The sequence below is a fragment of the Branchiostoma belcheri genome, unplaced genomic scaffold (assembly GCF_001625305.1).
Source record: "Branchiostoma belcheri isolate BF01 breed outbred unplaced genomic scaffold, Haploidv18h27 scaffold12, whole genome shotgun sequence".
NCBI lineage: Eukaryota > Metazoa > Chordata > Leptocardii > Amphioxiformes > Branchiostomatidae > Branchiostoma > Branchiostoma belcheri.
In genome coordinates, this window is record NW_017802602.1 from 4,386,959 (window position 1) to 4,414,942 (window position 27,984).

Here is a 27,984-nt window from a genome sequence, read left to right on the forward strand (position 1 = left end):
CATCAAAAAATGTTGATATTTAATTTTCTGCCCCTCCCCCTTGAAAATGTGCCTTTTTTCGCTCGTTCTATTCAAGTGTTACACCTTTACGGGCCCGTAGAAAAAAAGTGATACCACAATTTCAGCATAAAAATCATACTGGGTGATGTGGCAGAGGCCCCTCTACCACAAAATAAGGTCAAACCTTTTCTGTAAAGTGGGTGCCACGAAATCACATTTCTAGGCCTCTTTTAGATATTGGCTCCTGTACTATGTAGGAAGTCTACCACCAGCTGAATCAGACAATAATTCACCTTCACCTTCACCTTGTCCCTTCCTCTTCTGGAGGGTCGGGGACTGTGGTAGCATTCAGCACAAGCTTCCTCCATCCATCCCTGTCCTTGGCCATCTGTGTGCAGTCAGCCAGGGGCCTGCCTGTCCAATCTCTGATGTCGTCTACCCATCTCCTTCGCGGCCTCCCTCTGCTCCTGCTACCACAGATCCGTCCTTGCAGGATGTGAGTTGAGATGTTCTGTGCTCTCGACACATGACCGAAGTACTGTAGTTTCCTCCTTCTAATCATGTGTAGGAGTGATCTTCCGATCCCTAACTCTTCCAGGACTGAGGCGTTTGTACGATGTTCTGTCCAGCTAACTCTGAGCAGCTTTCTGTAACACTTCATCTCGAAGGCCTCGATCTTCTGTGTGTCTTTCGCATGGAGTGTCCATGCTTCGCAGCCGTAAGTCACCACGGGCCACACCAGCGCTCTCAACACCCTCATCTTGGTGGACATCTTTAGGACTCTGTCCTTCCAGATGACGTCCAGGGAGCTAAGGGCTGTCCTCGCGGCTCCCAGGCGCGCACTGACCTCCCGGCTGCTTCCAGCTGTTTCGTCAATGATGGCACCCAGGTACTTGAAAGTTGACACCTGCTCCAGCTGGACCCCCTGACAGAAGATACTCAGTACTGTGGGTTGCTTAGTTGCTGCCATGACCTTGGTCTTCTTGGTGCTGATCTCCAGCCTGTACTGTAGAGACACAGTGTTGACTAGGTCCAGCAGCTCCTGAAGTCTCTCAGGTGATGTTGCAATCAGGGCGATGTCATCAGCAAACCGTAGATTGTTGACAGTCCTCCCACTGATGTTCACACCAATCCATGAGAGTTCACCAGCAGACTCTCTCATCACTGCTTCCGAGTAGAAGTTGAAGCAGATCGGTGAGACCAGACAACCCTGACGCACTCCTTTCGTGACTTGGAACCAGTCAGTTAACTCATCCTCCACTCTGACCGCTGCCTGTTGTCGTCTGTACAACTGCTGTAGCGAGTTGACTAGGTACCTGGACACACCCATATCCTTCAAGATCTTCCACAGGGTTCTGTGCCTTACAGAATCGAAAGCCTTTTTATAGTCAATAAATGCCATAAAAAGTTTTACATTACTCTCCCGGGCTTTCTCCATTAGGATCCTGATGTTGAATACTTGATCCCTGGTTCCCACTTTCTTCCTGAACCCCATCTGTTCTTCAGCGAATTCCTGGTCTGCCACCTTTTCCATGCGGTTCAGAAGAATACGCAGAAGAATCTTGCTGGTGTGGGAGATCAGGGCGATGGTGCGATACTCTGAACAGTCAGTAGTTCCTGGTTTCTTGGGGATGGTGATGAACACTGACCGTACCCAGTCTGTGGGCCAGTCACCAGTCTGCAGAATCCTGTTGCAGAGGCAGCACAGGGCTGTTATTACTGCTGGGTTGTCGGTCTTCAGAAGTTCACCGGGTAGGTCGTCTACACCAGCAGCCTTGTTTTTTGGGAGACGCTTGATTGCGTGTTCCACTTCTGTTTCCAAAATTTCTGGGAAGGACTCGTCTCCTGACTTCTCACTGGATGTGTCCTGTTCGTCGTCACTGTCGGAGTGCGATGCGTTGTCGCTGTACAGCTGTTCGCAGTACTGCTTCCAGCGCTGTAGGATGCTTTGAGATCAGTGAGCACTCGGTTGTCCTCACTCCTGATGTTCCTCTGCTTGGGTTGGAACCCCCTCCTCAACTTCTTGATGATGCTGTACGACTTCCTGAGTGAGCTGTTACCTCCGAGTCCTCGCTCCATCTCCGCACACTGCTCTTCCAGCCACCTTGCTTTGTCCTTTCTTGCCTCCCTTTGGACTCGCTTGTTCACTTCTCTGTAGAGCAGCTCCCCACTTTCAGTGGTACGGCGTGCTTTCAGCTCTCGCCTTCTGTCTATCAGGTCAAGTGTCTCCTGCGAGATCCATGGGTGGTTTGCCTTTCTAGGCGCTTTTCCCAGCACCTTCTCTGCTGCAGCTTTAATGGCCTCCGCGAAGGACTCAGAGAACTCCTCCGGTGTTCTTTCTTCCTGGAGCAGGTTGAGGGCCTCGAATCTGTTGCACACCTCAATGTTATAGGCTTCCTGAACTGTTGGTGAGTCTAGTGCATCCAGATTTAGGTGGGCTCTCCGCTTCTTCCTCCCACACCTCTTAATCTTGAGCTTAAGACTTGCCACCACCATGTTGTGGTCTGATCCACAGTCAGGTCCAGGATACGCTCGACAGTTGGTGACACTACTCCTCCATCTCTTGTCGACAATAATTAGTGTCCTATATATACAGGAGGGACTCCCCGTACAGTCGTGTTCGCTTCGGCAACACATATACTAAAATTGGAACGATACAGAGAAGATTAGCATGGCCCCTGCGCAAAGGATGGGGCGCAATCTTCTCTGTCGCGCAAAGGATGACACGCAAATTCGTGAAGCGTTCCATATTTTTATACACTTTCGTCTTTTTGCTAGTATTTACGTGATATATCTCGTCTTGTGCTGTAACAGGTGCATATATGCTTCCGAGGCACAAATTTCATCTTTTCAAGTCCAAACAAACATTTGAGGACTAAATTGTTGATTGATTGTCTTACTACGTGTACTTTCTAGCAAAAATTCAGAAAAACTAGTCCAACTATATGTTAAATAACAAGAAAATCAATTTTTTCACGGAAGAAAGGGAATTGTCGTCTGTCTGTTATTATAGTGACACGCCGCTAGGTGTCTCTCATGTCACGTCGATATACTAGTACTGTAACCTATTGCACGGACAAGACGCGCCAGCAGTTTAAAACTGTAGAGTGAACTCCCACTCCAAGAAAATGCATTTTACCCTAATCTGTGTTTACTTCGTGTCTTTGTATCGATGACGATATCGATATGTAATGCTCGTCCATCGTATATATATCAACAATATTTCGACAATATCGATCTATTGTCTTACATACCCCCAAGCGCGCTATGACACCGCCGCCAAGTTAGAACAACGCCGCCCTCTCATTGGCCAATTTGAAGTTTAAAATATAATGGCTCTCGCTCGACAATTTTAGGACAATGCCGCCGTCTGATTGGTCAATCTGTTCTGGGGTCGTGCATCGGCGCGGCAGAGTGCTCGACTCGAAACCAAGAGGTCCCGGGTTCGAGTCCTGACATGCCACCGATCTTGTGCCCTTCTATTGGGAAAGGCACTTTACACGACATCCCTCACTTCGCTCAGGTGAAAATGAGTATTGTATTGTCCCGTGTTGGTGGCGGCATTAATATAGGTTGAAAAAACTTGAGTGTGCCGTCACCACGTCTCGTGATTACATTGTACATGTTGGAATATATATATATAAACTATAAGGAGAAAAAAACGCGTTCCTTGGAATTATTAAAAAAAAAAAACTGGTAACGCCTGTTCATCAAAAATGAATCTAAAATATTTGACATTAGTCGGATCACTACAGCGGATCTCGCGGCATGCGGCGGTTCAACTGGCGCATCTGCGCATGTTCTGGAACGCGTCTTATTGTTCCTCGTCTTGGGCGGCGGGCATTATGACGGAACAAAGAGGTGTACAACCATACGTGTGAAGCTATCGTCAAATAAACACGTACTAGTTCAAGCTGAGCTTGTCAATTCGCAAAAGTTTATCCAAAATGGAAAACGAAGTGACTGAAATGTCTTCGCGAGTACATGATGTACACGTTGTAAAATCCTCCAGTTCGGAGGTCCTGAGTTTACATACCAGGAAAGGCGTGCGCGAAACAATGTCGGTGAAATTTAAGAGTGGTGACCAACAAACGTCGGTGCTGAACGACACTACGGAGGAAGGTGGACTTTTCCCTCAGGCCGACACCCTCCCCAACTGTGTGATGTCCGCGGGGGAGGAAAGCCAACAGGCGGCCGCGGCACGCAGAACCAGCACGACGACAATCATCGATGCGGAACCGGTCCCAAAGACCGGACTCTGCCGAAGGATGTGGAAGAGTGTGAAGAAGAGGCTGAGTGTCCCTGCCTGCTTCAGGCTGTGCAGACCTCGCCGACACTAGTCTCTCTTAAAAAAATTAAAAAAATTTAAAAAAAGGCGCCGGCGTCACAGCGATTGGAGATACCAAGCTGAAGTACTAGTCCAGGCTAGAAAAGATGCTGGGAGATATAGACCTCACAACTGTGCCTGACATCTGAAGGTAAGGCTTAGAATTTCTCCTGCTTGGGAGGCAAATCAGAATGGTTTCTCCTTCGTTTCAGCTGACCGGATCCCCCTTTCTCAGATAGTATTATTAATCTCCAAGTAGATCCCTTTCGGTGGCAAAAAGACAGTATATATCAAATTGGCCAGACAGTATCCATTAGCCAGAGAAGGTCGCCAGCTAGCCGCCGACGGGTGATGGGGGTAGCGATAAAAAAAACGGCCATATATGAACGATCATTCCCACAACCTCTGCTTGGAGAGTAAGTATTATAGCTGTGTGTCATGTTTCTGTTTAAATTTCCTGAAAGGCATATTAATTACAGCTCTTTTTTGGCAGTATAAGGCCACCCCGACTTAATTTTATGGATGGCATCCTCGTAAGACCCGCAAACTAGTGCGCGCGGGCAAATTCCGGCCAAAATGATAGAAATGCTACCGTAGTACCGTACTAGGTATTGTGAGTTTGTACGCACACACACAGACAGACACGCCAAAAACAATACTTCCATTTTTCATGGAGGTAACTAGAAATGTAACATTTCCAGCTTACCTTCGCATTTGGTTTGCTCTGTTAATTCTTACTCAAACAGTCATTCATATAACTTTACACTCAAACACAACCAACAGGTCTTTATAAATTCTGTAGTGTAACAGTCAACACTTGCTATTAAATTACCATTACACACTGTTGAGATTATTTTCAATTGGAATATTTAAATTTTTGGTGCAAAATGTCACATAATGCTTCCATGACGAAAGTGCGAGGTTCATTGACGTACATTGTCACGTGATCACCGGGACCCGCCCCTTAGTCAAATACCGGAAGTGGCGGCCTCCCAAACCGGAAGTGGCAGAAAAACACGTCGAAACTTTGGTGCCAGCTGGTGGGTATGACGGAGTAACACTTTCTCTCATGTTTCACTCCTACAACATAACGTACCGACAACAGGAGGGCCGTGTGGTGTCATTACCCGACTTCTGCTACATCAAGCCCAGCTCATGTGAAGCCATTCGCCGCGAATTGTCGTCAAATCTCTCCGCCTAAAACAGGTCGGGCCGCGGCGGCCATGTTGGAGAAGGTAAGTTCTGGACTTGACTCAAAATTAAGAGAAGGGCAAAACTGAGATTGTAGCCACTGTAGTCAGGGGTGTTTCGGGACGTAATTGTTAGCAGAGCGGGCAGAAGGAAGAAGTCCGCGAGCACGGGATGTTACAGTTCGTGCCACTGCGACATTGCAAGTTTTTTCAAGGACCTGTTGGACGTCATAAGTTACGTTGGAGTCAACTTAAAAAGTTGGGGAGGGGGGCACACTAGAATTACCTCAGTTAAACCAAGGACATTGGTTAAACTTAAAGGGGCATTGTGTAACATTTGTGCACCAACAGTTGAAATATTTTACTGAAAGAAATATTCGCATGTTTGTAACTTGTGCCCACCTTTCAACATAATTGTGCAAATTATTATTTCACATTTTTCTGACATTTATGGTTGGTGCTAAAACAGCCCACATGAGGCACACTCAGTTTGTGGTGCCACCACAAACTACCAGAATATAAATAAACATGGCTAACAGCTGTGTTTTGAGCTTTTAAACACTTGAAAGCTGTCATATTTTGACACACATACTTCCTGACTGGCACTTATTTGCAATGGAGTAGTGTTGATTCAACCTAAATTTTAAAAAATGACGAGAAAATTTACTTCTCGTATCATGGTGATATAAAATAATGCTCTAATTTATTAAGAGCAGATTCATTCCTCAAGCTAACCAACATCTCACACATGCAGTCGTTCCTCAGTACTTAAGACATCTGGAGCTACATAGTTCCCATTTAAAACTTTTATTCAGCCTGTCACAGATGGGAACTTCTAGACTAAGTATGCAGCTTTGTATGTATGTATGTCTTTCTGAGGGACAACTGCGGTTGATGTCTTAAAGGAATGAATCCACTCTACCTGTAGTTTATTTTCCATACTTAGAACTACAATGAATTTTGATACTCTTATATTCTCAACCTATATTTCTAGTGACATAGCTCTAAAGCAAATATATGACATTCCTATTATTTCCCACAAAATAAGGCGTGGATGTTTGTAATTAGATATGCAAATAAGGTCCTCATTTGCATGATTTCTGTAGGTTGATTTTCCCGTGTGTGATTTGGGTGTACAGTTCCAGTGTTTACTGTGAGAACATTCTGTACTGAGCTGTCAGACTCAGTCAGACTTCCACATGGAAAACACATGCTGACCTACCCCTGAACCAGCGGCATTATTGCCATTGGTTGGTATGTGTGAAAGGGGTGCCAAAGAATTCATACAAAACGTACGGAATTGATACAAAATTTGTAGGGATACATACGATACATTACTTGGATTGGAAACATACCATCCTTACAGTAATTTGGTGGCCAGTGCATCTGAATCACCAAATTATGTAGTAAGGATCATTTTTTCCGAGTAACGGATAGTATGTATCCCAAAAAAATTTGAATGTTTCTGGTATATCGGATTGTATGTATTTCGTAAAATTCGTGTGTACCTTGTGATGAATCGTATGTATTTCGTAAAATTTGTATACATGGATTCCATAAAATTTGTGAGTTCTGTAAAATTGGTGTAAATTGTTTGTATGTGAGAATGTTGCGTAGAGCCTGCTCAACTCCCACCCATTTCTGGAAATACTGGTAGAGTGGCCGAATGGCAAGGCCAGATCGAGAACATTCCTACATGTTGTACATTGTAGATAGATATTGTGTCCTTGGGAAAGGCACTTTACATTTAACTTTCCTCACTCTACCACTGTTGGAGGATGTATGATGATAGTGCTGTAATGTTGTATGTTGTAGGTAGTGTTGGAGGATGTATGATGATAGTGTTGTAATGTTGTATGTTGTAGGTAGTGTTGGAGGATGTATGATGATAGTGTTGTAATGTTGTATGTTGTAGGTAGTGTTGGAGGAATCCGATGTATATGATGATAGTGTTGTAATGTTGTATGTTGTAGGTAGTGTTGGAGGATGTATGATGATAGTGCTGAGCCTGTACACTGCAGCAGTAAGGAGAGATGGGAGAGGTCTGTGGGAGTGGAAGGTAAACACATGAACTTTCTTCTGTTCTTCTATAAAGTGCTCTGGAGACCAAAATACGACCTTACCTGATTGTAGTTGACATAACTACTTAAACTAGTATTACCTGGCTAACGGACACGTTTACGATACATATGCACGGTTACATTCAATATTTCAATGTCCCACCTCGGAAAAGTCAGCACAAGCCAGTCCCGGCAGACTATTTGCATCTCTGTGTTATTTTTGCATTATTCTGTGCATTTTCTTGAGCTGACATCTGAAAAATCAGATGCCCGAGGCGTGTGAATGAGAAGCTTGCTGGAGCGTCTCCAAAAATGCACTTTTGCAAGGCTGTACAGACTCAATTTCTCAGTCAACATAATTAAAAGCAACTTCAAGTGACTATATACACAATTACCGAATGACTTGTTACACTAGAGCCTTTGAACAACTAAGCCTACATGTTTATTGTTTGAAGCTAGCTAGCTAGTGATGATGATGCCCCCACTGTACTTTGTGGCAGGGAGTTCCACTCTAAGATAGTTGTAGGAAAAATGAGTTTTTGAACACCTCAATTCGTGGTTGACAACTCTGTTACTTGTATATGTGCTACATATTGTTTCTTCAGTATGGACTAAACTCTGTCCACATGTGTGTGTTGTTGTTCAGGGACTCCTGACTCCCTCCCCACCATGGCTACTGATGACATCTGTGAGACCAGCCCAGACTTACCAGGACCCTTCAGGACACAGTCTACACGTGAGTACATCTTTAGTTATTAAAAAATGTTGTGTTTCCTGTTTCCCGACTGACCCTAGAAAAAACTACCAACCCTAGACTTTTTTTTACCCTAAGTTTTTCAAGCTGATCAACCTTTTCTAGCTCCATGATCTGACACCTGAGTGATGAAAAGCTATACAATTGGTTTTCTAATATTGCTATTGAAAATAGAAGTGTCCTCGTGCAATTTTTACTTTGTCAAACTGTATGAGTTTGATCACTAGAACTTGCCATAGTCTAATAAAGTCTAATAAAAAACGATCAAGAAAAATAGATACCTACCTACCAACCCTATTTTTTTTCAGGACTGAAACAGGAAACAACATTTTTTCCTAGGCCTGAACATCCAATATAGTGAAATGATATAGGTTAAAGGAATACTCTACTCTAGAAGCTGTTATCAAAATTTGTCATCAGAGAGGGTTTTTTTTAAAGTCTTGATTCCAATTTGTTTTGTCAAATTCAGCATATTTTGTTGAAGCCTGAACACAGTGAGAACATTGTAGCAATTCTTGATATCCCTGGAGGACCCTTCCCACAATCCCAGAGTTCATGGTGCATTATGTGTTTCATGTGGGAGAAATTCCACATGCTGATAACTCTGTATCCACAAGGACAGGGTTGGAAATACTTTTTACAGTGTTGAGGACCCCAAGGTGACTCTATTCAACACGATATATAAAAATTATAGTAGGGTGCACTTCAGAAATATGTGAAACTGAAAAATGAATGAACGTAAGTTTAATAAGGCTCAACCAACAATTAAAAAAAATTTCTGTCTAACTCTAAGTATCAATCTTTTGATGCTCTCTTAGAAATTAAATAGCAGAAGCCAAATGAACTGCAACCGACTCACCCTGAAGTCAGTTGCGTAATATAGCACATTTATACGTATATACACAAACTAGAAAATCATTGTCATACAGCCTCAAACTTGATACATAGTGCTATCCCACACACACTCCCTCACTGTCTGGTTTATCGTCTGTTGTTCCCTGTCTTCCAAGGGTTAGAACAGAACATAGAACAGTTTGCACCTGGCTGTTACTTACAGTACACAAGGTTTTCTAATCAGTCTTGAAGTATTTTATTCGTAATGCTTTCTAAACCCGCTTTGTAGACTTTGGGGGTATTCTAATTTTTATTAATACTTTGTTCTACAACCTTGTATTGTACATGTATACGGAGGGTAATGTTGTGTTTCCATGTGATATAATAATCAAACCTTTCTCTTGTTGACATTAATATTGTTGGTATAATATTGCATTTTTAAAAACTGCATCTTGAGAAAAGTTTCAATGTGCTGCTTAATTCTGACTAAAAAATAAATACTGTAAATCTTGAAATATTCACAGTATTTTCAGTTTGTGGTTTTAGTAGTTACATTTACTAGTATAGGCTGGCATTTCTGTTGTGAGCATGTCGGCCGAGCGTACTTGATTGATTTTTCACGGTTTTCGTTGAACATTTGGTCAACGTTGCATCAGAATTTTGCCTATTGCTGCAGAGGATATCTTTTCCGACACAACATTTGGAAACTATACTAGACGGGATGTTAACCTTATATATGTGAATACAACCTTATATGAAATGTTCTGCCAAAGTGCTATGTGCAGTATGTTCTGTCGACGTGCTTTGTACACAATATACCTGCTACTAGTATATATTATAAATTAAATATAGTATAGTTGTTACAGCTGCACCCTACAAGAAAGTACCATGCTGTTAACGTTTGATGAAGTTAATTTCCCTGCTGCCATGTTTGACAGGATCCTGTAGTTTATCCAGTCAGGAGAGTGTGAAACAGTGGCTGAAGTCTGTGGACCAGGATGCAGAGTAGTGAGTACACTCTTCTCAGGAAGTTATTTATTGGGGGTACCCAAAAATAAAGAGATGATTCGCATAGCTAATGTTTTTGGGCTGAGATCACACCAATTTAATTTCTTTGTTAATGGATTCGCCCGCTTCATTTTTTTCTGATTTGAAAATAAAAATAAAATTCAAAATCAACTGCAAAATGCTCATATTTTGCCCTGAACAGTTGAAAACAGTCCTTTTCATCCTTGTTGTTACAGTCATTCCATCTTTCAGTGCAATGGTATCATTAAAAGTTCAAAATTGATTGTTTAAATTTTGAACCAGCCTGGTGTGTTGACTTCATGGCTCCTATCGTACCATTTTGGGCCATAATAGGATGCCTAGGCCTGTTTTTATTTTATTTTATTTTTTTTTTGCCCCTCCGCTCCATTATTTTATAGAAAAATCCGTTAACCAAGAAATTAAGATGGTGTGGCCTGAGCATAAAGTGCTGAAATTGTGCTACAAAATGGGAGTGAATGTCAATATCAGGCAGATTTCCTCATCAAGAATATTTTTGTTTCGCCTGAAATTACATTGGGTGCCTTTAACTTGTCGTTCCAGCCCAGGAGACTGTACAGTGACTGTAGACGACACACTGACAGACAGGGGAGGTGATGATGGGGAGATGGAGTACCCCTTCCGTAAGGACTGCTTCTTTTTATAGAGCTCTAGCCAGCACCAGTTTTTCCAGTCAGTTGCAGGAACTTCGTGGCATGTGACGGAAAAATTTTGAACCTATTATCCGTCAACCTTGATGCCAGTTGATGGACAAAATTGACAAAAATCTTGAACGCCTGAATTGGCTATTGACAGGATCATATAACAGAAAAGTTTGCACTATCTGATTTATTGCTGTTTTCATGACAACTAGAAGACATTTTGAACCCACATATTATAGAAGAAGTGGGTAAATTCGTCTTCCATTGCCTAAAAAGAAGAAGTCAAACCCAGTAAAACTAGTACCATGTATGTTGTAGAATATAATGCTAGACGTAGATCGGGCAAGTATTTGCAATAAACTTTCAGTATATGTAGCTAGTAGGTATCTTTTTTTGCCCTACTTGGGTTTTTATCATGCTCTTGCATTTAATTTTGTGTCTCCAGATCTAGAGGATGTCATCCATAAAAATTACATGTACTTGATGTGCCAGGTGTGGCCTTATTGGTGTCATGCGGTCTTGTTTTCAGGTGAGAAGATCAGTAGAGGAGACAGTACAGAAGACGACCTGACTCTTGGTTCAGAGGCAAAGCTGCTGGACCCTCCAGTCTCCACTACCTCGGCAGGGTCAGTTGTTTTACTCCATTAGGTCCAGGCTTATAGCTAGAGGGGTGTCTGGGCATCTTTTGGACACCCTGTACTGAAAATAACAAGAAATTGGATGCCCTACTTTTTGGTAGGATGCCCTAAAGATGGCCTTTTTCTCCATCTTACCTTGAAAAAAATTATGTTGTAACAAAGGAAAAATAAATTGGCTGTACTCAAAATTTTCACCTCGTAATGCAGGAAATAGTATTTGAGAACATTACGAATTTCAAAATTTATGATGAAGAGTGTAGAAGAAAACTGATGATGTTGGACTGACACTCAAAACATCTGTATAGAAATCATTATATCCAGTGGTAAAGTTTGAAGCACAATCTTATTTATCTAATAGTATATCCTTGGATGACTAATCTTCACAAACATATGTATAAAGATAGTAAGTCCACTAATACTAACATTGTTTAATTGAAAACTAAGCATATTGTTTTTGCTCAGTCTGTTTCCTCGTCCGTTCCAAACTCAAAAGGTCAATGGCCAGAACCAGATGTCTGTTGCCATAGTAACTAGTGTTGGGTTACATCATGTTGCAATTTTATAACAGGAGGGATTTAGACTTCTGTCACCATATATATGAATGTGTTTGAGTAAGAATTACCAGAGCAGACCATATATGCGAAGGTGAACATTATGCATTTGCTTTGCAAATGTTAGTAATAACTTTTCTAGTTTGTAATATCTAGTTTTTTTCTGCCATGCTGTCTGCAGGGCCCCCCCTACACCCACAGTGTTAGGTGGTACCCAGTGTTACTGGCTGTCCAACCATGCCAGGATGAACAGACAGGCCAGACTCATGCAGATGGGAGAGAGTTTTGAGAGCTTTGCCACCGAGACTTCCACACAGACATCACTGTCCAGGTACAGTCTAACAGTGCTGCTGATAATTATAAGTAAATTTATTAAATATAGGGTTAATGGCTGAATTAGGCCTAGGGAAGAAATATGTTGTGTTTCCTGTTTCAGTCCTGAAAAAAAATGGGTTTGTAGAAAGGGTTAATTATTTTTTTAGACTTTGGCAATCTTTAGAGATCCAAGTTATACAATGCAGTTCAACAAAGTAAAGCTTGGATGAGCTCACTTATAATTTTTCAATGTCAATGTTAGAAAACTGATCGTAGAATGTTTCATCACTCAGGTGTCAGATCATGGAGCTAGAAAAGGGTTGGAAGTGATTGGTCGTTTAAATATATACTGATGACGGCGATAATTGTCGTTGAAAATTTGATCTCTCTGTACTTGTGATGGAATAAGATTAAACATTAAAATTTTTACTATAACTTCTGCTAATCAGTTACATTGTTACCATTGGGATTTCCGCAGCAATAGCATCGAGGGTCTGCTGCAGGCTCGTACATGTGACCCTGAGGAACTGCTGCTGAGCCTGGGCTTCGGAGGAGGGGGGGACTACAGCACCACCCTGCGTGTACCAGACAGGTTCCTGCAGCACCAGTCCCGCTGTGGGGGGGTGGACCTCTCACAGTACATGGCCAGGGAGATGGCACAGGACACGGCCTACCACGGATGGGCAGGTACAGGAGGGTGTGCATGGGGGATCCTGGAAACTCTTCACATTTAGGACGGCTGACAATGCTTAACAGTAAATTTAGGAGGGCCAACAAAGGGCTGAGAACTTTCAATTGTAAATTAAAAAGGGCTTACAACGCCTAAAGGTAAATTTAGAAGGGCTGACAATGCTTAACAGTAAAGTTATGTGGGCCGACAATGCTCAACGGTAAATTTATAATTAGGAGGCTGACACATGGATTGTTGTACTCATAGAATTTTTTGTGCACCTGGTTTTTAATCATTGTGTATAATGTTCTGTATTCTTTCCACGGGTTAGCCCTTAATAATAATCTTCACTAGTTTGGCAACCCTGGGTTGAACATGCAATATGTCCATACTGTAATTATAAATTGTGCACCCACATTGTAAGTTCTTCGATTAATTGCACCAGTGCACTTATTCTCAAAAATGAACTTCAAGCTCTGAATATGCATGATTTTTTTTTCTGTTTATCTCAAGGTGTATATGACCGTCCTGTATCAACCATGTATCATCGGCGTATGTCAACTGGCAGTATTGCTGTACACCACCAGTATAGAACATATGACCCTGCTCTGTGTAGGAGAATGACTCAGTCCACTATAAACAGTCATCAACCTTCATCAGACCACAGGACAGAGAAGGCTGTTGATGTATCCCATGATCCTTTGCTGCTGAGGAGGTCAGTGACAGTCAGTACTACTGACATGGCCAAGGAGAAGACCCGACAGTCCAGTAGTACTGGTGCTGCCAGCGTAGCTGGTGAAGTAGAGGATGTAAAAGTCCAAATATTGCAAGAAACTAAAGACGTACATCCAAAACAGAGTGGCACAAGCATACCAACATCCACCAAAGCACAGCGTTGGGCTAAAAGAGCAACACTAGTCAAGCAGAGAAGTGCTGAGTCTTTCTGCCTGGATAAAGACGGGAAACTGTCAACTGAAGACAGCGGAGCAAAACGTCCTGACAACAGGGGGAAGATGAGGAAGAGATCTCTGTCCATGCCGCACATTCAGTGTAACCTAGAACCTGTTAAGGAGGAGTCTCCGCATAGCAGTCTGGAAAACACGCTTCAATCCAAGGAGCTGTCAGAAATGTTGCAGCACGCACTCGAGAAGGAATTCTCACAAGAGTTGGAGGAGAAAATCGGCAGAATATGTTACAGTCCAACTGATCCTGAAGACAATACATGTACAAGTAGTTCAAGGAACAGTGAGGGAGTTTTCAGTCCAGTGACGCAGAATGAAGACATGCAACAGCTGCAGTTCACCACAGGGAGGCCAGGGGGCAGTGCAGTAGAAGAGAAACCTGAAGCTATGGAAAGGATAGCTTTTGTGGTATCTCCAGATGCTACCAGTAAACAAGGTCCATCGCCAAAGAGAAAAGCATGTAGGCTTTCAAAGGTTTGTGTGAGAATGATGATTTCTGATTATTGATTCTAGGCCTAGAAAAATTTAATGTTACAGTCACAGTTGTGTTTCAGGTTTTCTTTTTTTTTTTAATTTTTGCTAAAATGATCCAAGGACCCATCCACCTGTTTGATTCTGAACAAATATTTCACTTGATTTACTGAAGAAAAATTGCTTGTGGCAATGTGTTATTTCCTGAATTCAGAGGGTTTGAAATTCGGGGTTTCAAATCATAGCCTTACCTAGTAGTACATTAAAACAAAGGCTAGGATCTGTCTGTCTGTGATTCCCAATATAAACAATGCAGCATTGCCATTAATCCCTACTGGAAGGGTTAGCAACCAGTTTGGTTTGGTTATTAGGTGGTAAAGTCTGGCATTTCTGATTGCTTGCTTGGTGACACTAGCATGGCATAAAAATTTCGGATTGAGGTGTTCAAAAACTCATTCTTTCCTAGAACTATTGCAGAGTGGAACTCGCTGTCACCAAGTACAGTAGGGGCATTATTGCTAGATATCGTTAAACTATGTTTAGACTGAGTTAAATTTTCAAGGGTTAAGTGTAACAAGTCGTTTGGTGTAATGTAGCCAGCTCTGTCCTGCTACAAAATGTATCCCAACGCCACAGGGTGTCTGCTACAGCACCAGTTACCATGGTGACAGATATGTGGTCCAGGACGTTAACCTTATTTCTTGGGAGAAGAAGAGGAGAAAGAATAAACAGATCAAAACAATTAGATATTCTCCTTTTGCAAAGGTAACATGATATTAATGCTGAATGTTGTTTCCATCAGGTGCCAAATGTTGATGCAGATTCCCCCCCGGAGGATCTGTTGTTCCCCCGCAGCAGACTGACGTCCACCCCTGATGACAAACTGGTGTCAGTGAGCCTGCCTGTACCACAGACACACGCTGCCTTCCCACAGGAGTCTTTTGAAATGGAAGAGGTAAGACCTAGGAAAAATGCTGCATTTCCTGTTTCAGTCTTGAAACAAATTATACTAATTTATAGGGTTGGTAGGTAGAGATGACCTTTTTTTAGACTTAATATGTGATGTCTTGTTATCGAAATTAAACAACTATACTGTAGTTTTAATTTACAAAGTAAAACTTGTATGAGGACCCTAATTTGTTTTTCAGTGTCAATGTTGGAAAACTGATTATACAACATTACATCACTCATGTGTCAGATCATGGAGCTAGAAAAGGTCGATCAGCTTGAAAAATTTTGTCCCTTGCACACAAAAAAGGCTAGGGTCAGCAGGTTTTTTCTAGGGTCAGTCAGGAAACACACCTTTTTTTTTTCCTTGGCCTAATGAAGTCATTCCCAAAGCCTTACACGGGAAAAGCTAACTAATAATTTACCATTACCGTAAACCACTATCAGACCTCGTAAAATTAATCTACCGTTAAGCGTTGGCAGGATCCCCCATGCAGACCCTCAGCCATCTCTTACTCACTTCTTACATAACAGAATCCTGTCCGTCATGTCCTCCAGATTGGCAGCACAGATGTGACTCCTGAGGAAGGGGCGTGGCCTCGCGGGTCCACACACCTGTTCAGTAACCATGGTAACCTGCAGCACCAGAACAGCGCCCAGTCGGACAGCAGTGGGTTTGCTGATGACAGCCACATCGGGTCTGATCCGTCCTGTCTCATGGACAGTGCGAAGGTGAGCTCTCATCTAGAACTGTTACTGTACTCCGTATGCTTACAACATGTAACATCCGTAAATAATTTCATCAGGTTGGTAAACGAATGAATAGCAAAGTTTTTTGGTCACAACCATTTATTTTTCACGAGCTGACATCGTCACAATTATAGTACGTTCCGGAATGCATTGTAAACAGTAAAAACTAGCCTAAGTGCACTGTGCACTATGTAACACCTTTAGTGCATTATGCACCAAGTAACATCTAGCGTCAGCTAGTGCACAGTAAACCAGTCAGAATTGCCCTGATGAAGATGACAGAAGGTCATCGAAACATCGGCTAGTGAAAAATAAATGGTTGTGACCAAAGAACTTTGCTATTCATGTTAAATGTAACAATTCAAGACGTACATTTTGTAGCCTCCGTAGCAGGCTTATAGAACTGGGGGTTTGGTGGTCTTCGGCTGTTTTCTGATTAGCCCAGTTCTAAAAACGTGGGTAATTCAACCAGGCCGGCTATGTTGTCTATTATGCAATCAGAAAATAGCACATAAAAGATCCCAAAGACCCTGAAGACCCCCAAAACCCCCAGTTTTTGGCATGCTATGGAGGCTATAGTACATTTGTTGATACAGAAGCTAGTCACCAGTAAGTTTAAAACAGACACATAAGAATAAAATTCAAAGCTAGAATAATTGTAATTCAGTTATGGTTAGTGCAACAAACACGCACAGCTGAGCAGAAAGTTACAGACAGCCATTAGTGTTCAACTTTAGGAAAGGTTGAGTAAGCCGGGTTATGTACCATATACCAAGCGCCACAGGTGTTCTGCCATACTTCCTGGCAATGTGGCCTTGGTGGCCTTGAAAAGGTGTACTACATGTAGGTCCACCTGTTCCACCATGCCTTTCATGTACATGTGTATTGTGGAGAATTGTAATAAACAAATAAACAAACAAATAAGGATGTGTACAGAGCCGTTGCGACAGCACCATCCCAACAGCAGCAGATATTGGCAACGTCAGGAAAAACTCTGTATATATTTGGCCTAATATTAGTTATAAATAAGTCTTGTCTTACATTTTTGTACATGTGATAGTGTAGTTCGTGTTTCTTGACTGTGATGTATTGTTTTAACAGTTAAGATTAAAATTGATGACCGTGTAAAACAGGATCAGGTATATATGCCTGCTTCCTACTGTGCTACAGGGTTGGCCACCAACTAACTTACACCAGACAAATTTTTACCCACACCACGCAGACTTCGAGAAGCATGGATCATTTTTTGAATTTGGGAAATACAGACTTTGCCAAGTTCGTACGTATGGTTTTCTTTGCTGAAGTTGCCAGTTTTCTTGTGTAAAACCCTCTGGCCGCAAAGTTCAACGGCATGGTATGGAAGATCCACCATGTTACATGGCAGATTGTTGCGCTGGCCCCTTAGACAGAAAGTAGCCACTTATTGTGACACGAACATTCCACATTGCCATCACCGCATTAGTCAGCACGTCAAGATGTGCTGAGCTGCACGCTGTGACAGAAGTTTTGTGAACTGTAGTATGTGAAGCATGAACATTGCTGCTCCTTTTTTACTTTTTGTTAGACTTGAAATCTGGACTGAAACACTTCAAGGTAAAGGCAAAGATAAACTTGAAGGTAAATGTTGTCCGATAGCCTTTTTAAAGAAGTAGGGAGAGTCTGTGGTAAATTTAGCAATCCACTGTGTCTCAGGCACAGTATTGGAAGGCTGAGCCCATCCCTCTCCTTCCACCGCCTTTTACGTACCTCCCCAACTGAAGTCAGGTACCCATTCAGGCAACACTTAAATCATAATCTTTTTCAAGTACAAGACAGTACAAATATTGCTTCCTTTATGCTGCTGTCTAACCAATATGTCTAGAGCCTCTGTCTAACAAATAACATTCACTTGGCCATTAAAAACCTTTTTGTTAAATTTCTATCATCTGCCCAACTTATTTTCTTTTTCAGGCCAAAGGTTTGCAGGAGAAAATTGTGGACGAAAAGAACATTGATAGTAAGTTCATTGTGCAAGATAGGCATCGACTAAGGGGTGTCTATTGGACAATGGTGCATGTTTGTCATTAGTGATGGCAATGAGAGCTTACGATATGGTGTGGTGTAAAGCTGAACTGTCCTCCTCTGAGAGTGATCGGATGTTTGCAAGTCCTGTTCCAGGAATGGACATTGTTTATTCACAGCATAAGTGTCTCATGTGCTCAGGAAACATAGCCTGCACTTTCCTTTTGATCCTAGCTTTTGTCATCAGGCAGTGTACTGTGATTTGAACCTAAAACTTCTTGTGTAAGAGTGGGATTCAAGTGCCACCAATTGACCAGTCTAACTGGTCTGGACCTTTTAGCCTTCCAGGTAGTGGTATTGGATTTGTGAAACTCTCATCGCTAAGGTGCAGGTTCGATTCCTGGTGTGGGAACCATTGAAACAACACAAAGGGCATTAGTAAATAAATACAGTCTCCTAATAGCTCCTGGGAATCGAACCCGGGCAGCCAGCTTGCTACATTGTAACCTAGTGCACTAACTGCAAGGCTAAAAGGTCTGGACCTGTTAGACTGGTCAGTTATAGGGCTGCTTGAACCCCACTGTTACGAAATTTTGCCTGAAATTGTTATGATGTAAGATCAGTAACGTTAGTATAATATTGTATTCTCAAACAAAAATTACAAATACCTACATTGGGCTGGATCATTGACTGTGGTTATGCATGCAGCATGGTTACAAATATTACCCATTGCATGCCAAAACTTAACCACTATCTATGTAACGAAACTAATGAAGCCTTAGGGATAAAACTAGTTATCCTGATGATGGCTAGAGTAGGATTAGTATAAGCATTTTGTGATGACTGGCGAAGGTAATATGCGTTTGGCATTGAACTATTCTCATATTTCTATCTTGGCAAAATATCCATGGTTTGCATTGTATTGTATTGAAAGCTAAATAAATTTGGAAGAAGATTTCATGTAGAGATCACTCCATTCGTACAGAATTATTACTTTGGTTTCTCGCATGTCTAAGGGTGTATTTATTGTAAGATGGACATGTGTAACCCTACCAGTACTTCCTCTCATATCATGAATGTTAGCAGTTATCTTCCTCACAAGTATTAGTTCAAGTCAGTTTTCTGTGGGAGAGAAGGGAAATTCAAATTAAAGAAAGTCAAGTACAGGTTGCATAAGAAGTGGCTGCTTTTAAAATATTCCCACAGGTAGTTGGTTAAAAACAGATATAATTGTTCATTGCTAAATGCTGTTAAGCATTATCAAATTTGCTACATGTAGTAATCTGCAAGTTTTTTTCCATAATTGTGATTTTCCTTTCAAAATGTATCAGATTCTGTATTATAATGCCAGATCATGCTTGTTCCAATACTAAGTGTTTCTCAGATGGCTGTGGAAACCCCTGCATGTGCTCCTAATTTGCTGCTCCCAACAATGATTAGAAAGTGCAGGCTATTTTTTTTGCGTTGTGCTTGCCGTGCTTCATCACACACACACAGTGCTGCAGAAGCTGTGATTACTGCTAACTTTAATATAATAACTAACCAGTGCTTGGACTCCTAACTTTAGGAAGCTGCTGTAATGGACAAGCTGGCATTAATAATCACACTTTAACTGCTGTCACAAGTTTCATTCCTGCATGTGATCAGAACCGATGTATCATTTTTCTTTTATAGATAGAGGGACTGGGAAGCAGTGCAGAGAGTCTTGCTAGCACCAGAACTGTCATTCACGTGAACAACAGCCAGGGGGCGCTGGTAGATGGACTACAGGAGACTATGACAAGTTACTGCCCTATGCAGCTTGATCTAGAGTTACATCATGATTCAAAGTACAAATTACCAGAGAGTCACTATGTGGAAAATAGTGTGCAAGAACGTGTTACAGTTAATGAGGAGCAGAGTTCAACCATTGCAGCAAGGACTAGCTGCCACTCTTCATCAGTGCCAAACGTAGCCTTTTCTGACACAAATGTTCTCCACTCAGGCAAAACACATGTAAAAACTGATCGTCCGTGTGTCCACTGTGGAAAGTTTTTCAAAGACCACAGAAACAAGGATTGTGCCTTCCAGGATGCGGACCTGTCAGCCTGTTTATGTGAAGACGTGCTGCCACAGTTTTCTGTAGGTGCTGAGAATGATCACTGCGATGCCATAGTTTCTCAGGGTGCAAGTCTAAATGTAGTTTCAGCTGTAAATATGCTTGGCGTAGACAATACTGCAAGTGGTGAGGAGACTCAGGGTACTCAAACCATACATGAAGGACACAAGAGGTGTTCGGATGACCAAGAATCAACCCCAGATCCTACGTTTACATCACAATCTGGACATCAACCTGAGGACAATTCAAGCTCTGTATTTGATGTTGGCTCTGTCAGTTCTCAGCCAGAGAAATTAGCGCAGACAACCAATTGCAAGCTGGAGTTTCCAGCAGAACTTTCCCAACATTATACCATAGTCGATAACATTCTCCAACAACTGAAAAACAGCCTAGAAAAGGTCACATCACATTCTGATGATTCTGATGTGAAGATAACTCTGCAGCAGACAACCGAACACTTAGATTGGCCAGTAGATGTTGGCAAAAACATTGCTCCAGAGAAACTAGACCACATTCGAGGTGTACCTTACATTAAAAGTGCAGGGGAATCAATCTTTCCTGTCAAACTAAGCTCTGGAATCAGTGTAGAACTTACAAGAAACCACAGTCAGGGCAGTCGCCATGAAGTATGCAAGAAGTACGTTCTCGTAGAAGAGACAAAACATTACACAAAAATCAAAGACCCGTTGGGGGGGAAGGACGATGTGAAAGAAGTAGCTGTACGTCGCAAGAAGGAAGTCACCGCACCTCCCACAGCCAACAGAGGCGGACTGTGGGAGAATTTACCAGAAAATGAAAGACGGGAAAGCGGGGAGAAGGCTCTGCAGAATGTACAGCGTTTTGTGGAAGAAGCTCGGGGAAAGTTCCTGGTGAAAAAGAAGGCAGAATGTGACGGTTCTCAGGAAAACTTTCCCAATCAGCCCGCTCTACCCCTGCCCACTGCAGACAGCCTACATGTGAAGGTACAGCAAACAGGGGAGACATCAGATCAAGGTTTGAAGACGTGTGACAGGAAACAGGAACAGGATGACAGCAGTGTAGATCTACAGGCCTCCCCAGTGGACAGTAAGCCACAGACTGATGTCAGGAGACAGCGGGCTCCAAGTGTGGCTGAGGAGCTGAGTCTGGATATCATGGAACCTGTCAACAGGTTAGGAGACTGGATGTTCGTGTTCCTCAAGCTAGGCCACATGCACAATCATACAGTTACACATACACACATGCATATACATGCATACACACACACATAATACACATGATTTTACACAATACCCAATATACAATACATATAGTTTACACAATACACATACACAATATGTGTACATGCACCCAATACACATACACAATACATACTCTCAATACACAATACATTTACTCAATACACATGCAATGCATGTACTCAATACACATACGCAATACAATATATACTCAATACACATACACAATACAATATATACTCAATACACATACACAATACAACGACATATGGTTTACACAATACACACAATACATACACTCAATACACATACTATTACACAATACATATACTCAATACACAAAAGCAATACATATGCATATTATACACTTACACACATGCAGACACTACCAAAAACATATTAGTGGTCCCCTTCAGTCAGTATTGACCATGGTAAAATGTTGTCAGCCCTACAGCTTTAACTATGGCTGAACAGTCCTGCATGAGGTGATAGTAGTTAACACCATGCTATCTGCCCCACAGGTACACCGCAGAAGGAATTGCACGTGACTTGCAGAAGACGTCATCTGAAGTCAGCATTTCCAACAGTCCTGGGACCACTGATGACCATCCCTTACAGGACTACTGGACACTGGCCGCTCTGGTCATGGTCAGTCTTACCACACCACTAGCCATGCAGATGTAGGGGATACTCTTTGGATGATATGGGGTGGACAATTAAGTTGTAGTATTTTCAGCAGTGTATGTCTGTGTGTATGTGTGTGTGTGTGTCTAAATTGTAAGATTAGTAATCCTAAGGCCAATTTGACTTGTTGCTTCACTGATTTTTTTTTTTCAGAAAAAAAATGTCACAGAAAAAAAATATAATATAAACAGGCATAGGCATTGTATGATAGTTGCAAATGCTTTCAATTGATAGCTATGAAGTCAACATACCAGGCTGGTTTGTAATTCAAACAATTAATTTTATTCAAACTTTTAATCAAGGCACTGCATTGATAGATAAACTGTAACAACAAACTTTTAAGGAACTTCTTTCAACTGCTGAGGACAAAATATGAGCATTTTGATCCAATGGATGAAATGTTTTTTTCTTTTGCAAATCAGAAAAAAATGAAGTGGGCAAATCCATGAACCAACAAATTGAATTGGTGTGGTCTAATATCAATATTGCAATGTACATGTTAGTCTATGTGCAAGACCAGTTTTTGGACAGCAAGTGATATTAGTATAGAAAATAGATGTACTTTGAAATTACCATGATGCAGTCATTTGTTGCCTCATTTTATATTCTTGATTCACTGACTTAATTCAAAGCATCATCTTTGCCAGATATTGTATTACAATAGGATTATAATACCTTAAGAGAGAACTGAATGTTGTCAAAGAGGCCCTCTATGTACATGTACATGTATTTTACAGTTACTGTAAAAGATTTCTGTATTTTTTCTTTCCTCCCCAGTCTAGCAGACATGAGAAGTTGTCAGAGATCCAGCTGGGTTCTCCTGGACACTATGACCTGCACTACACATCTCCTAAAGAAGTAGGAACCTTTATCTTACATCATTATCACATTATCTTAAATATAATCACATCTTATCTTACAGGAGCTTATTTTTCTTTCTGCAATATGATACTACCTGACTGTATTTGTTATAATGATCATACATTTGAAACTGTGGGACAAGCTGCTGATATGTGGCTGAGTATCAAGTCAAACTTTTCCACTAGTCCGAAAATGGTGATTTAGCAAAATTACTAACTGACAGAGAGTTCCTGATCATGAAAATGAAGTTGTTATTAATAATGATTGTCATTACATCGACGAAGGTTAGACATCTGGCCCATTGGATAACTAGCGGTACGGGGTTCTATTTGGCTATCAAATGTTCCATAGAATAATTTGAACGTGTTTTGCCACATGTGCCACTTTCAAAAATTCGAATACCAGATTTGGATGTTGGAATCGTTGCATATGTTGGTTTAGGGGCAAATGTTCATTTCGCACTGAAAAGCATGTTTTGGGTGGGTATGACATAAATGAAATACTACATGGTGTGTTCCGCATCACCCTCGGTCCCAGCCCTTCCGCAAGTCGGATCTCCCTCCGGCCTTCGGGCGATCGATGTGACCTGCGGTCGGACTGGTACCTCAGGCAATATGGAATACACCGTGTTGTATTGTATATTATACATGTCTTATTCCTTCTCTCCTCAGCATCTCCTGCGTGAGGTGGATCTAGCCCGTTGCTGTATGACACAGTACAGAGGACAGCTGGTACAGCTGGAGCTGACGTTTGCTCAGTGTTACGCTGCCTTCTACAACCACATGACAGGACAGGAAAGGTACAACACAATACACATGTACAAACTGCTCTTTAAGGCCACACCAATTCAATTTGTTGGTTCTCGGATTCACCTCTTCATTTTTTCCTGACTTGAAAAAAAAAAAAAAATTCAGAATCAACTGCAAAATGCTCATATTTTGCTCTGAACAGTTGAAAACAGTCCTTTTCTTCCTAGTCGTTACAGTTATTCCATCTTTCAATGCAGTGGTATCATTAGAAGTTCAAAATTCATTGTTTAAATTTTGAACCAGCCTTTTGTGTTGACTTCATACCTCCTATCGTAGCATTTGGGGCTATAATAGGATGCCTAGATCTGTTTTTATTTTTATTTTTTTCGCCCTGTCGCTTCATATTTTTCCTGAAAAAATCTGAGGACCAACAAATTAAATTGGTGTGGCCTAACTATTGGAATTGTCGTGTCTACAAGGTTCAAAATACTAACTTTGAATCCAAATCCTATGAAATTCCTGGCACTAATTTTGGTACATGTACAGTGAAGATTGGAGCTGGACCATTATGTTTGGATAAATTGTGATTGGATTTATCATATTTCATTCCTGCTCTTATCAATTTCTCTATCAAATCAATAGTTTTTTTGTCATTTATCCCCAAAATAAAAACCAGGAAACTAGAGATCTTACCCTAATGTGAAGTAGTTGTAACAGGTGTATTACTTTCAAATTCTGTAGTAGTATGAGGTCTCTAACTGAGAGACATCTGTGTGAGTACTTCAGGGTGGGTGGTTACAGTGTAACCTTACATTGTTTTTGAAGTTGAATAAAGTTTGTTTGTTTGCTGCTTTGTTTGTATGTAGGCAGGAGGTGGAGTTGCTGGTTGTTCTCCGAGCAGAAGTTCTACAGGAAGCAGAGGTGTTGGAGACCATGTTAGCAAACCATCTACAGGCTGTCATACAAGAGGTATGCTGCATGGGTAATCTCAGTCATCAAACTACAGCAGGTCTGCTGATGTCTGAATGCTCTTACTACTTGAGTAGGTTTTTGTGGGTATGTACAGCTGTATGTGGGTGAGTGGGTTAAAAGTTTGTTTGACTTTATTTCCCAGGACCCAGCAGTATTTGTGGAGGAACAGTCCCCCTCTTCCCTGAGTAAACTAAAACTCCTGGGTCAGGTGAGTGTACATTTTATGATACATACACTCTATATTATTATTATATTCTAACTGTTACAATATTTTTGGTCTCAATGTTAATTTTCCTCTGTACAGTAAAATTTGGGTAAGTTCAATTTCTTGTGTTGGAATCAAACTTGTTTCATAATGACTTCTGCCAATGCATATTGAAGAGGGGATTCATTCCTCAAGCTAACCGACATCTTGCACACGCAGCCATCACTCAGTAAGACATCTGGAGCTGCATAGTTCCTGTTTAGAACTTTTATTCAGCCTGTCACACAACCGGTCATTTCATAATGACTTCTACCACATTACAGATGAGGGCCGGCATGCCCTCTTTTGTAAGGCGTAACAAGGCCTTTTTAGTCTTTATAAACTGTACGCAGCCATCCAAAATCATCGTAATTCATTATTAGTACATTAGCCATAATGCATAACTGTTCAGTAATCAGCTCTGAGAATTTAATCTAATTTGGTGGTGAAAATTTTGGGTAATTTGTAATTCACAGATGAATTTGCAAGCTAAGGTCTATTCACTTTGTTGATATCCAGCTCATAGAGTTGCTGAAAGAACAGGGACACATGCAGCAGGCCCTGGCTGTACTTGTACAGAACTCTGGTGAGCGCCCCCTGTCCACACACCCTGGTAACTACACCCCAGCCCCCCCACCCCTGGACCCGGGGAAACAGTGGGAACTCCTGTCTGCGGACAGGGAGCGGGTACACAGGGAAGTCAGGGACATGAGGGAGGAACTGTGCACACAGAGGGAAGATCACCAGAGGGACATGGACAAGAATCTACACAAGGTGGGACAATTTAAAGTTAAATTACAAATTCCTGTCCTGTCCGAAGGTAACAAGGACAAAAGAACATAGACGCAGGGCACAAAACAACTATGAAATCTACGGTATAAAAGGTAATTGTCTGGAACGGTGTTTGACTTCTCTTTTGTAAACCATGGAAGACGTAATGTCCCACCTTTTCCAAAATGTGCGGGTTTTGGGTAACGTTACTTGTTAAGAGAGGAATATTTTTTTCTTTGTAAGCTCAGAAATTAGGATAAATTGTAGACGTTTGAATTGGCAACTCATTTCGACTTGATGAAGACCTTAACCCACCTACATGTACCAAATCTGTCCATTACATGTAAGTTTCTTCTCGCATTATACCATATACATGTACCATGACTTAGCTGGTGTGTTATGCCGAAGGGCGGCTATGCAGATACAGATACAGAAACACTACCAAAAACATAACCTTCTTTGCAAAGGTAACAAGCAAAGTGATGTTAGCCCAGCCCAACTGTAAATTTTAAGTGGTATTGGAAGCTTTCAAATTGGGACATACAATTGTCTATAATTGACTATGCCAATAGATGTTTAATGCTTAAACTTGTAACAATGTCTACAGATTGCTTGGAAAGATTAAAAACTGATGGTTTATTAATAATATTTTATCTAATCCAGTTGAGAATGTCCATCATGGCGGACGTGAGACTGGAGATTGCAGAACAGATGAAGCTGCTCAGACTTCAGCTACAGGTCAGTACTCATCACTGCAGTACTGCAGAGTCTTGTTAGAGGGAGCTTTTGTTCAAAGCCTGCTTTTTGCACATTCTGGTATCCAATAATTGCAACATGCTTGGATACCTGAACAATGTACCTGACAAAAAAAGTAGTATTGGACAACTGATACTTATTCCTACTTGTAAATTGCCTGTTAGGGGCAGATAGCCTCAAATTGTAATTATTGTAATCATTTTCAGAACTTTTGTTTTTACAATGTATTTATCTATTAAAAGTGATTTCTTTAGTGTTTTGGTTGTTGTTATTTAAAAAATATGATGATGTATTCACTATTACGATTATGATTAAGTCATAGTGATACAAAAGTCAGCAAAGTTTAGATGTATGTTTTTGTACATGTATACTAGTAACACTCATCGCATAGATGGCTACTGACTTATTGATTTGATTTGATTTGATTTGATTTGATTCATAAACTGTATAAACAAATATTAAACCAGGAATGCCCAACTAGCCGGATGCTATTATAAAGGGCTAGCCCTCATACTGACTTATACTTGCATAAGGAAAATATTGCTGGTATTACAATGCGGGTAGAAAGATGATACCCTGAATGCCATCCAATGTTGGATAAATACCTGTTCAACTACAGATTCTGTTAGTCACTGTCTTACTGACAATGATACTAACTAGTACTTGAAATGTCAACAGTTTTCAAATTCTATCCAGTTGCTTGAGTAACAATGTCCTTGTGTATCTCATTACCTGGATATCTAACCTTCATCGAGCTGTCCTATTAGTTAAAGGCATCCAGTGCAGTTTGTAGGGTTTGGAAACCCGATTTTCCAAAGTCAATATTCTAGTCATTTATTTACATACTGAGTAGAAACCACACTATCCCAATGTATATTGACCCTCTTGGAGCAGAAATACCCTAAATTCTGAGAGAAAATGGTTACTGGAAGGGCCATTTGCTGATTTTATGGTACCACCCAGAAAGGAAAGGACTCATCTTGAGGCTTGTTTCTGCGGAAAAATAAAAGCCCAAAGTATGAAATACTGACTAATGTGCTAATGTCTGTATGTTTTCAATATCACAAAGATTGCCTTATTCAAAATATTTCTAGTTTTGCTGCCCTGAAATCACGCTGGATGCCTTTAACCAAGGACATTATACTGTGTATGATGTGACCATACTCACTTAATCCTGAAAAATTTGCTGTATGTTGTTGAAGTCTGACATGTCTGATGACTTGCTTGTGCCCCAGGCTAAAGAAGAGGAGGTGAGAATGTTACGTCTTCAGATGAGACAACAGACTAAGACTCAGAAGGATGAGGTAGAGGGAGGGAGTCAAAGGACCAAGAAATCTATACGTGTCACTCAACTCTGATGGACAGCATTCTGATTCATGTTTAGAGTTAAAACTTTTGGTCCAACACAAAAAAGTTCTCACCTAGAGCTTTCGACCAGTCACTCTGGTCTTCCTCAGTAGACTGACCCAGTGA

At 41.3% G+C, this 27,984-nt stretch overlaps 1 protein-coding gene across 1 annotated transcript; it reads left to right on the forward strand.

Annotated features, from left to right (window-relative positions):
* The first annotated feature begins 5,331 nt into the window (after positions 1 to 5,331).
* LOC109462853 lies at positions 5,332 to 27,963 on the forward strand. The gene is made up of 20 exons (XM_019759492.1): positions 5,332 to 5,562; positions 7,491 to 7,576; positions 8,224 to 8,313; positions 10,104 to 10,173; positions 10,756 to 10,835; positions 11,383 to 11,479; positions 12,224 to 12,373; positions 12,836 to 13,044; positions 13,541 to 14,463; positions 15,263 to 15,415; positions 15,967 to 16,140; positions 19,834 to 21,407; positions 21,996 to 22,122; positions 22,936 to 23,016; positions 23,691 to 23,818; positions 24,635 to 24,737; positions 24,883 to 24,948; positions 25,504 to 25,758; positions 26,419 to 26,493; positions 27,747 to 27,963. The coding sequence occupies exons 2-20, from the start codon at positions 7,504 to 7,506 to the stop codon at positions 27,867 to 27,869; spliced, it is 4,551 nt and encodes a 1,516-aa protein (XP_019615051.1). The 5' UTR covers positions 5,332 to 5,562; positions 7,491 to 7,503; the 3' UTR covers positions 27,870 to 27,963.
* Positions 27,964 to 27,984: the final 21 nt, after the last annotated feature.